This window comes from Centruroides sculpturatus, unplaced genomic scaffold, assembly GCF_000671375.1.
Source record: "Centruroides sculpturatus isolate CEXI.00-Female unplaced genomic scaffold, Cexi_2.0 scaffold60, whole genome shotgun sequence".
Lineage (NCBI taxonomy): Eukaryota > Metazoa > Arthropoda > Arachnida > Scorpiones > Buthidae > Centruroides > Centruroides sculpturatus.
Window position 1 is genome coordinate 1029669 of NW_019384349.1, and position 12871 is coordinate 1042539.

At 31.6% G+C, this 12871-nt stretch overlaps 1 protein-coding gene across 1 annotated transcript; it reads left to right on the forward strand.

Annotated features, from left to right (window-relative positions):
- Positions 1-4094: 4094 nt before the first annotated feature.
- LOC111637222 lies at positions 4095-5452 on the forward strand. The gene is made up of 2 exons (XM_023382667.1): positions 4095-4246; positions 4836-5452. The coding sequence occupies exons 1-2, from the start codon at positions 4223-4225 to the stop codon at positions 5406-5408; spliced, it is 597 nt and encodes a 198-aa protein (XP_023238435.1). The 5' UTR covers positions 4095-4222; the 3' UTR covers positions 5409-5452.
- The last annotated feature ends 7419 nt before the right edge of the window (positions 5453-12871 follow it).

Consider the following 12871-nt stretch of genomic DNA (forward strand, 5'->3'; position numbering starts at 1 on the left):
TTTTAATATTTTTTTTCTATCCAAAGTGGTCTTAATTATCAGATTTTCATGAAATTTTCAGACAGTTGTATCTACTCTCTAACACCAATTTTTACACAATGTTTGAGTCCAAAGCAAGAGGTCCTCTCGTTTTATCTCAACAAGATGTACTGTACAGTACCTGGAACCATTCAATTCCATTAGTTACATTGAACATTTTGCTGGTTGGCATTATAAGGGCTGTTTAAAAAAAAACTATCAAAGATTCTTTATATAATGCAAGAAAGGTAAAAATACAAGTCTATTCAGAATCAGCATTTTTTACTCTATTCTCTAACTTAAAGCTCCATGGGGCAAGAAAAAACTTCAAGTTGACAAGTTTTACTGTATTTTATACATAATGTAATGTGCATCAGATGATGCATGAAATTGTAGAATTACCATAATCACATGAAGTATATATAATTTGTATTATTTCTAATGTTTTTAGTGTATTTTAGCAGCTGAACTGTATAAATTAAATAAATTATGACATGTCACATGTATAATTCAATTCCAGAGTAATTTAAATTGAGATGGGTATTTAGTGACTTAGTAGTGTCTGAGTTGTATGACAACTCCAGAAAACTTTGAAATATGAAAACAATCATCAATTTACTAGTCCAGTTTATGATCAACTACATGCAGCTGGTGCTCAGTACAATTTGTACTTTTGGCAATTCTAGCCTTTAATTAATTATGTGTACAATAGTTTATGGATCCTGACATTGAAGAAATGACAAAATATTTGCAAAATTTTGCTTTTTAAACTGATAATTTATTCACATGTCACTGATACACAAAGTGTTGAAGTATAGAATGCCTCAACCCTTACTCTTAAACTACCGTACATGGGCAGTTCTGAAGAATATTTAGTTTTTCTATATTTACCATTGGATAAATTTTCAACAATACAGTATATACATACTTATAAAAATTATGTTTATTGAAATAGTTCATTGATTATAAAGGTTTCAGGTAGATTGAAATAAAAATAAAAACTGAGAAATTAGTATATTTTGATATTATTGGAAATACTTAAAATTTTGCAAATTGAGTCTCGTCCTATTGAAATATTTGAGAATATCTGTTATATAGAATTTGTTATGCAAAACATTAGCATATAAATTAGGTCTGTGGATCAATTTGCCTGTAATAGACAAAATAGGAACTAAAGTAAGGTCAAAGAACATGCTAAATGACACATGTATTGCATTATTACTATTTGCAACTATTACATCTATTTAACTTTACTACTACAATTTTTCTAATCATTTGCATTAATTATTCATATTTACATATCAATAAATATTTTTGTTGCATGTGTGTAATGAAAATCTCCATAACAGACACTTGCAGAATTGAAAAAAATCTGTTATAGACAGGTATAGTCCAAGAGAGGTTTTAAAAATTACCTTTAATGTATTGATTTCATTTATGAATATATAATGTACTTACTGTACATAAGTTAACATGCAAAATAATATGAGATGATATAGTAAATGATGATTTATCAAGAGGGTCAGTATTATCTTTTTAATTAAAAATTCAGTTATGTACTTTGCAACTGTTGGATTTGCTGCTCATTCTCATTACAGTGTCAATTGTCGAGTAGCTCTTCTTTTGTTATGGGCTATTGGTTGACTAATCCAGTGTAAATTATTAAATTAATCACAACTCAAACTAGTATATGATGTTCATTGTAGATGAAAGAAAAATATTAGTATTATAAAACATCTTTATTTTTCACTGGTTTCTTAGGTTGATTGTTATTTGTAATCCAATGTAAAGCCAATAGTTTACACAGAGATCTGTCTTCTTGCATGAAGTATTTGACTAATAAATGCAACTGTCTTTATCAGTGATTGGCCATTTAGAAAAATTTGTCTTAAGTGATACGAGAATGTAAAAAGGGCACAAGACAACACTTACTTATAATAATTGTGTGACTGAACGAATCAATATCCACAGAATTATCTTTTGACCAATTGCATCAATGTGACATACATTAATTCACTGAAAAACATTATTTTTGCTAGTTATCATCTTAAGATGCACATGCTTTCTACAGACTGATGTGAACAGAGCTACTAAGCAAACTTTTACAGCAGCAAATTATCCAAAATAGAAATTTTACTACAGTATATCATTGACTTATATGCACAATTTTATTAAGAACTGAAATGCAGTACAGTATTGAATTTTCAAACAAATTTGGCTGCAACCACAAACTCCAAACAATGAAGTTATCTTGATGAGATTCTATCTTGTACATTAGGAGAGTGAGAGATCAACTATAGTACATTTAATATATCGGTGTCTATAATGAAGTATGTCTGCTTGAGAGGAATCAACTGTAATGAAGTTACATACTTTTTATATTTGTAGTATAAAAATTAAAATACTAGATATAATTTATATACACTGTCAGATGACATTAAAACCATTATCAGGCTAATGAATCTAGAATAGAATGTCACTATGTGAAGTAGGCCTATAACACACTCAAAATTTCACAAGATTAAAAGTTCTCACATTATAAAAAAGATTTTAAAGCCATTTGACAGTGTATACACATCCGGCATTATATCTAATTTGGTGTGGGTTTTGAAATACCATTTGTCTATTATAAAAATTGTCAATTATATTCATCAAGAGTGGTTTCACTATATGTATGTCATATAATCATGTAATATATATATATATATATAGATCTTTTATATCTATGACATTTTTTTTATCAGATCTAGTTTTTTATTCCACAAAAGAAGGTATAACAGCTTCCATTATAACTTTGTTTAACAAGGATATAAAAGAAAAAATATATATATATAAAAAATATAAGGACAAAGACATATAACTATCAAAAATTATTTATTTGCCTTTAAAATTCAATTAGGTATAAAATAAAATCACACATTAATAAAATGTTGAATTGTTGTTTCTGGAATATCTTTGAATATATCTGAAAGAAATAGTATATCTGCTACTCTGAAAGACAAATGTTGAATTCAGGATGAATTCTAGGAGATTTTTCATGGATAGTTTGGTTCAGTTTGTTTTGTTAAGTTATGACAATGCAAACCTTGGGCAATCTGCCTAAGGGGGGATGCTTTCCAGGAGGTCTTTTTAAGGGTAACTTGCCCCTATTCGGGCGTTACAGACACGAAGAAAACCCAGAAAACTTCGTGTGGCCAGCCCATCCCAGCCAGGCGTAAACCCATGATCAAACTCCCAGTGTTCAGGGAACGAAACCACGTGGCCAATGGCGGGCCTAGTTTGGTTCAGAAATATCGAGTTCCGTTCTATCGCTTAACATCTGGCCATCACACTACAGGTTGCAAAAATCCTCTTGGCGACCACAGAACTAAAAAATTAAAATAAAATAAAATCTGTACAATTTTTCATCCACATTTCTCTGTCGGTTATACCCAATACCACTAAAAAAATTACTTTTTACTTTTTTCAAATTAAGGTTATGGATACAAGTTCATTTATTTTTAAAAATCCAGTTTGAAAAACGCTGCTGCAAATCAAAAATCAGAGCCAAAAATTATTGAGAAAACATCAGAGAATCCATATTTACTACTAATCATTTTTACTATTGTATTGTATATAATGAAAATAACTTAAAAAAGTCCAAAGAAATTCATTTAGAATTTTAAAGGTATAAAAACTTGAGAATTACTTACTAATTTTAAAAATTTGTTTCATTTGTATTTCCCATTGGCCACATGTTATCACGATAGAGATAGTAAACGAACCCTATTGCGATAGCATCTGGCCCACAGTTAATACAAAAACATAATTTACAATTTTTATACGTAATCAATATTCTTACTTTAACAAAAACTTATCTGTAAACCGACACATTCCGAATACAAAACGAAAATAATTACAGAGCAATTTCAACATGTAAGAAGGGATTTTTCATAACAGCGCCCTCTTAAATTTTTGGTAAATGTATATTTTTTAAAAAATAATTAAATTCATCAATGCAAACGTAATAGAAAAGAAATAAGGGAGTTTCGGACTTGAAATTGTTTACCGTTTCGAAATTGAATTAAGGAAAAGTTAAAAGAAGCGACACGCTATTACTCGATTACAAATTATAGTATTTGCTGTCCAACAATGATGCATTCCTGCTATAGTTTTATAAAAATTCGTTACGTCGGAAGAAAGAGAATTCACTTATTTAAACTTTATGATAAATTTTACAATGTGGAAGGTAAGTTGTTAATATATTTATTAAAAATCTTTTAATGCTTTCCGCCCTACAGGGCTTTTTAGCCAGTCCATTATGGATTTGACTAGGTGGTGAGGCTCGGAGCCCGACATATCCAGACGGGCCACCACCCGAAAAATCCGGGGAATTTTGCCCGTTCGGATTCGATCCCGTATTCCCCAGAGCGTGGACTGCCATTTGGCCGTCGTCCTACACACTAAGGCGACATTTTAGTATACTCATCAGTAAAAAAACAACTCCGTTATCTAACTCTTTCCGCCTGCGGGTACTAAGAGAGTCTCTTTTAGCAAGCCCATTATGGGTTCAGCCAAGCCCATAAAGGGACGGCTGGGTGGTGAGGGACGGACCACCACTCCAAAAATTCCTGAGGGTTTTTCGACCCGTCCGGATTCTATCTCGGTCCCTCAGAGCGCAAGGCTGCCACCTTGATCGCTCGGCCATCCGGCAGTATAAATTTTATCTTTTCTACTTGCAATTTGTTAAGACAAATCTTTTGTCTGTTAAATCAGAAGTGCATTAAATTGAAGAGCTACTGTATATACATTTAATGAGAATTCGTTTGTTCTTTCAGATTTCGTATGGTTGGACACGTGATGATATGGCCAGAGGGTTCCAAACGTTAGTTTATTGGAGTGACTTTTTGATTACATTAGACGAGATACAATTATATAAAATACTTATTGAAGAAAATTTAGTTATCATCACCCAAAAAATAAAAATGATTGAAAATGTTCTAAACACTCTATCAAATGAAATCAATAATTTAAAAAATCTCTCAAGCAATTTATATCAGGAAACCAAAATGATAGAAGAGAGAGTAAACAAAGTAGAAGACAGTTTCTCGAATGTTTATAAAGATCTAATGCCTGTGTCATACTGTGGTGCAGATAACTGGAACAGTTATCTGGTTCAATTCGAGACAATAGCAAAAACCCGCCAATGGAATTACGAGCAGAAGGGAGCCTACCTGGCAGCCAGTCTGACTGGTAAAGCTCGAGACTTGCTCTTACAAATACCAAGCGAGAAAACTTCTGATTATAAATCTCTTATAGAAATTTTGCAAAATTCTTTCTGTATAGAAGAAAATGAAAAATTCAACCGCTGCAGCGAATTAAGTAACACCAGGAACGAACAAATACTGTGAAATAGCCAACTAAATGCAACTTTTTTTTTTTATAATTTGCATAATTTAAAAAACATTCATAAAATAATGTGTTACAAAATTATTTCCTTGTAAATTTTAAAATTAATAAATTTGAAATTAAACTAATTATCATTTGTGATTTAATTGTTGCATTCATTTACGATTAAACAAAGCATTCATATTTATTATTTGATATCTCTAGAAATTTGAGAGGCAAATTAATCAAATATAAAATAGCTAAAATAAATTTAGACATTTAGAAAAACATTTATAAGCTATTTCTTATTGTTCCTACAACAGTTATTACACAGGTAATTCAGAATATCTTTTTTCTTCCAATAAAAAACTTATGAGCAATAATCATTAATAATGATACCTGACAGGCACCCATAACGTGATTACACGGAAATATTACAATCTTTTGTTTAAAACCATACTAGGAAGCCCGATAGTTCAATGTTAACTCGCTTATAATTAAAATTTTAAATTTTAAAAACTTTTTAAAAAGCAGGCAAATTTATAAAACAAAAATTAATAAAATTACTAAAATAATTAAAATAAATGTTAACAATAATTATCTTTTATGGGAAACAACACAAACAATTCTTATAATTATGTAACAAAAAAAAGAGTTACAATTAATTAAAGAATTGCATGGTTCAAAAATGCAGGCAAAATTAAATATATAAATAAATATTAAAAATAATTATAAAAACTAAAACTAAATTAATACTAAATAAATTAAACCTAAAAATAATAGTAATAAAAACTGGCCTTTATACTAAAACCTAAACTAAAATTTTAAAATAAAATTAAAATCAAATCAGTTGAAAATTAAAACAATGTTTTAAAAACCGTTTAAAAGTTGTCTTGGAATTTTCAAATTGTAAATCAAATTACTGTTAATTTTTCAACTTACGTTATTTGTGTATGAGGCAGCGAGGGAACATTTTGTGTAATTGCGTTTTAAGAGTAAAAACATCTTGACAGAATACAGTGCATTGTGAGCTAGCAGGGGACCACTGGGAAGATCCCTAATGACCACTTACTCTGCACGGGTTAGAAAGACCCGCTCTCGGTTGTCGGATGGCTTAGGAGGGCAAAAATTTGAGTGGGGAGGAGTCGTGAGGCCGTGACAAGGTGTCCAGATAACTACACGAGTTGATCAATATTAACACATTTAATAAACAAATACGAGATAATACATATCAAAGACAATAAATATAACACACGCGTAATAAAAGTAAAAATCTATCCTATATTCTAACCTAACCTAAAGCTAAAGATCGAGAGAGATCTCTCTAACAATGGCGTGCCGTCATTGGAAGCGGTGGATGCGCCGCTTCCCTTGTATTTTCTAAAAAATAAATACATATTACTTTTAATTATATGAAAATAATCGCACAATATTTTATTATAACCGCATTATGTATCTTATTACAAATTTCTACATTACACGTGAAAAAACATATTGCTATTGTATATTCGAATATTAGTGGCGGAGTGGAAGCGCTGTATTGTCAGCATCCAAAAAGCCAGATTCGTGCATGCGCTTTACAGAGCACAAACCTCACCCGGTTTAGCCGGTGGAAGCCTAGGACCTTGGGTGGATGCTACACTTTCCAACGCTTCCAATTCTATCCGGGACCAGTTCCGGGCTGTAGCCGCCCGCCCGCTAGATATTTGGCCGCCCTCGCCCGGTTACGCGAATCGTGAGATTTATAACTTAACCCAACCGATAAGAATTTACTGGTATGTTTTTATGATAGTTCTGTATAGTTGACAGGAGTTAAAAATCCATTAAAATATTTGATATTTTTATTCCGCTCTCCGATTTTATATTACTTACGGATTTCAATGTTAAACCAGTGATATTACGATTTCGTATGTCCCATCTTTAAGGGGATGTAGAAAAAATACGTGTACAATTTTTGTATAATGTTAAAAATTTAACTGTTACTTTGTAACATCATTTACGACTAAATTTAATGAATGAGAGAGATGCGCGAGGTACAGAAAAAGCTCTAGAATTTATTTTCCTTAAATTTACGATTTATGTATCCGTTTGTCATAAAAATTTGTCTTTCCACTTTTTCCCGAGACTACAAATATTCGAGTACAAAGTAACTGGTTTCGACTTATTTCTACTTAAGAAGTAGTTAAATAATTAAGCGATTAGGGAATTGGGGACATAAACAAAACCCTGATGAAAGAGCCGGAATATTACTTAAACAAAAGCTTAACCGAACCAATCTATAGCCGAGTACAGTGGGGACTGATTTCTTCGAAATACTGTATTAGATGTAATAAAGACAGAAATTTTTCCAGTTCGACGAGAGTGACCGAAAAGTTGTAAATTTTGGAAATTTCCGTGGACAACACCTGGTCCTAAAACGAATTAGTTAGAAAACAAACGACGGACAATCTATTAAGTTTAACATATTTAGACTTTTACAGCTATGGTGAGAAACGTTTAAAATTTACAAGAACCCTGTCGCGTCTTTTGAGGTATATTAGTGATGCGACAAAAGAAACATTTGACATTGCCAAATCCCGAGGGTATCGGCACCCTCGGGATTTGGCAGCCCGCGTGCATGTACTGTACACACCGCACACCTAGCAGGACCGTCTCTGATTCCACTCGTAGGGAGCTATTTGACTAAGTGGTTAAGATTTAAAGAGTAAAGAATATTTTATGTTATTTTTATGTACGTTTCATTACAAAGCTATATTTAATTATAATTTTCTTTAAAAGTATATTCATACAATTGAAGAATATTTTGTACCAGGTATGTATATCCACCACACATTTTATTTCACCAAGTAAGTTTTTATAATTTTATTTTTAATTTTAGCCCTTATATCGTGGCTAGCGATTCGGAATGTAATTGCGATATTGAAAATTTATTTTAAAAAAGTTTTGGCTCGAGATCATATAATGAAAAAGAAAACATTATTAAAAGAGAAAGGCCAATACCTAAGTTAAATGTAAACAATTCAATAATAAAAAAATTTGTTCGACATTTTCGCGATAAAATGGCTCTGTAAATGCATAAAAATGCAAAAATTGTTTTGTTGGCTTGCCTACTATTTTCAAATGAAATTAGTGTGTGGAATAAGAATGGCTTTGACAATTTAACTGGCAAAAGACACGAAAAATCGTCGATTCTTTCGTATTTGAAGCAATTTGGAAATCAAAGCAGAATAGAATTTAACATTAGTAAATAATGTAAAATAAATATTGAAAATTATAACGAGATAGTTACAGTTTATAGATATATTATATCTAAATAAATAGATGTTATATGTTTTTATCAAAGCAAGAATTGGCATTTAGAGGGCATAGGGAATCTATTAAATCTAATAAGAGGTAATTATATTGAACTTGTATATTTATTAATTACGTCAGGTAAATAATCTATTAAAAATACATTTAAAGAATTAACTGATTGTCCCTGGAAGTCGACTTCTTACAGAAACACAGCTTCCCTATCATCAAATGTCACGGCACGCCACTGATTTTTATTACAGTACGGAACAGAAAAGGAAAAAAATTGTCTGGAAGTCAATATAAAAAGAAACGCTTACAGAAAAGGGAAGAAGGAAAAAAACTAAGCTATGTTATGAAGAAATCCTTAGTACAAAAGTCCTGTTTAGATGAGCCGTCTACATCCAGATCAACAGCGTCTGCTTTAAATTTGGCAAATGAAAACTTAGTGCAGCTCCAATCACTTTCATAAGTTGTTGAAGATATCCAAAAAATAACACCATCAAGAGCCGAGTAGCAGTAGCAGTGGCAGCCAGCAGATATTAAACAAAATTATTTCTGATCCTGCATTATGGATGTTAAATATATCACCTATGCGTTTACAAATGGAGACTAGGATACCTTATTACAAGTACAGTACATACAAATCATACACGACATAAAGTTACACTCAACCAGAAAAGTGACGGGCTTGACAGAGACGCCATCTCATGGCCGTTTATTCATTTAACACAAAATGAAACAAATAAAAGATAACACAAATCATTGTCACACATAGGTAATGACAAGAGAGAAATTTAACACTCCCCATCAATGATTTGTCCCGTTTTGCTTACAGTCATAAGTCAAGTTGTCTAGCACATTTAACGTGTTTCTAGTACATACTGTTTTGTATCTTGCCGTTTTACCACGTGGATCATGTTTAATTTTATATATCCACTTGCTTCCAACAACATTTGCATGTGGATCTCCTCCTATGAAGACAACGTCACGACTAATCTTGATTTTCTTGATTACGATACCCAGCAATCAATATGCCTTGCTGCCACTTTCATATCCCACAAATCTTGTTACATCAAGTTTCTTTCTTATCCCAAAACGAACTCGTGAAAGCAATACATTCAAAATGGCGGAAGTACTCAATATTTGGCTTCTTACCTTGCCATTTCTCATTGGGTCCCTTTTTGATGGTAATCTGTTCTGGATATGATTTGCTGTCATTAATGCCTCATCCCAGTAGCATTTTCTTAATCCTGCATCATGCAACATTGTTCTTACCATTTTACAGAGAGAGTAATTTTTCGTTCTGACTTGCCATTCTGTTGAGGGCAATCTGGTGCTGTGGTCTGAACTTTAATACCATCTTCTTTGAAAAATTTACACAAGTCTTCATTCATGTACTCAGTCCCTCTATCAGATCAAAACTTTTTCACCTTGCATCCCATTTGTGTTTCAACATAGTTTACATATTCCTTTTATTTTTACATTAGCCTGAGACTTGTGATTCAACAGATAAAGTTTGGTATAACCACTATAATTGTCTATAATCGTTATGTAATATCTATTTCCACCAGGGGTTCTCACTTGCATAAGTCCACACAAGTCACTGTACAATAGTTCAAGCTTTGTACTGCTTCTCATCCTCTACTTGTGCTAGTCAAAGATCATCAATATGACTAGTAAAGACCTCTAATCAACCTCACTTTCATTATTTTCTATACAGTAAGGTAACAAAGTCCTTTGAGACAATGCCTCAATAGTTAGAAGGGTCCACAACACAGCTATTGCCAATTTTTTTGGAAATGTAGGGATCTAAATGCAGTGTAAAAGGAGATATCCCTGTGGTTTATACAATAAACCTGTCCAATGTATAGAGGCTTCTGTACAACTAAATTATCTTACAGTTATGATTACATATCATAACATAGCATACCATTACATTTTTTAACCTAAATGCTAGCCTAATAACATCATTTACATTTTTTCTTAGTATTAAAATTCTTGCATTACATTTAACTTTNTTTTGATTCTGCATTTGAAACTTATAATCACATGGAGCCACCTTATGCACCCAGTCAAATAAATTTTATGTAAATTATTCTAAACAATGGTGATAAAATTGAGATAAAATTCTTTGCTACATTACTTGGCCCATTGTAAAAAGTGTAAAAGTTATATTTAAGTAAACCATGTTTTTTATACTTTAGTAAATTTTTTAGATTGAAAATATTTGTTAATTATTGTTTAAAAACTGTAATTTAATTGAAAATCTAAAACTTTTTACATGTTTATTTCCCCCCTCAATTTCCCATTGTGTGTTAAAGGCTCAAAAGCCCAAAAAGTAATTACCAAGTTTAGTAATTATTTCTGTATGATAGTGCAGTAATAACACATCATATGTATTGAAATATCCGAAAATTTCGAATGTATAATTATATTTAAATAAATTCAGATCGTAATTAATTTACAAGTGTTATTTGTTATTGTAAATAGCATCAAATTTCTCGACATATCAAGAAAAAGTATTTTTGTAGATAGCTTGTGCAATTTTTTGTTAGCCATTTGATTTACTAATTAGTGTAAGTTGTAAACAAAAATTCTGCAGTTTAATAAAATATCTGTATAGAATAATATACATTGTTGTGTATTTTAATAACAAAAATTTCTTTACTAATGAAAATTCTTAGATTCTAATTTTTATTTCTGATTTTTATAGATAGTAACACACGATGGCCATGAGCAAACACTTGATAATGATTCTGAATCTACATTTTCTCTGAAAATGAAAATGGCCATGTTTGATTTTAATATTTTATAATTTCAAATAATAAAATTCATTAGACAAATTAATCATACCTCACCTTGCCTTAAAGCTTTATGAAATTGTGTTGTCTTCTCACTCCCCAAGTTTGAAAAGTGATATAAATCTTTAGTTACATCTTATTGTCCTCATTATAAGCAAATAACTATCCTGATTGGCTACCATTAAAATTATTTTATAATGTAAGTATTTAATGGAAGACTTTGCTCATACCTTTAAGCACTAAGACTGTTTATAAAACTATAATTAAGCATTTAAAACAGCAAAAATACCAATGCATAACTCACTAATGTGTGTAATCAAATGATAATGTTAGAATTTTACCAAAAACTTCTATTCTAACAAAAATCTGTGCATGACCATTAAATTAATTCAATTGTTTCATTTTTACATTACATAATTATGTAAAACAGCAATATCATTGGTTGAAATTCTATATTGTATGCCCATTAGTGATGTGCCAGATCGTTAAAAATGTATATCCGCGGATATGGATACGGATATGGATCATTCGTGTCTAGATCCGCGGATATGGATATGGATACGGATCTCAACTTTCGTACTCAGTCGGCGCCAGTGCGTGTGACCTTGGACCGATAGTTGACGCTTTGCGTTAATAACGCGACATGTTTTGACTTGCACTGCGCGTGTTTTTGTTTATGGTGTAAAAATGTGCTAAATTAGAATTCACCACAAAGGCAGACAGGATAAAGTAACAAAAGTTAATATAATTTTCCAATTGAGCTTTTTTGCGTCTTTATACAGATTCTATTTCGGGGGATTCCAACTTCACGGTACAAACAGTAGCATGCGAAATTACAGCGATAATAATAGTTCGCTGTATCCAAATCACGTGTACAATACAGATCCCGATCGCGACAATATAACCCGGAACCTTAAAACTAACCTTAAACACTAACTTAACACTAATAACAGAAAAAGGGATAGAATTAAGAAGACAGAAAAAATGATAGATAAGATAGAAATAGAGATATCTGGGGTTTTGTCCCTTTTTTCGGCTTGTTTCTTTATGCATACTGTTGGGTGGGATAACACACGCCCTTCTCTTATAACTGGCCAGTTCTCTTCTTCAATAATTAGGATTTTTTCTTCCACAGTCGTCAATACGACCTTAAAACACGATCTTTTTTCTGAACTATCCGGTCATTGAAAATACGACTCCCAGTATTCTCACCTCGTCCGTACACTCTGCTGTCCAGTTTACGAATGATCTGCTACGTCACTTCTTTTTTTTCTCCGGCTTCTGTTTACACCTTTGCTCCTCAAAGTTCTAGGAACTGCTTATCCCAGCCAAGGGACAGAGAATAGATAAGAAAGTTTTAGAAGAAAATAGAACAATAGAACAAAGGGTAG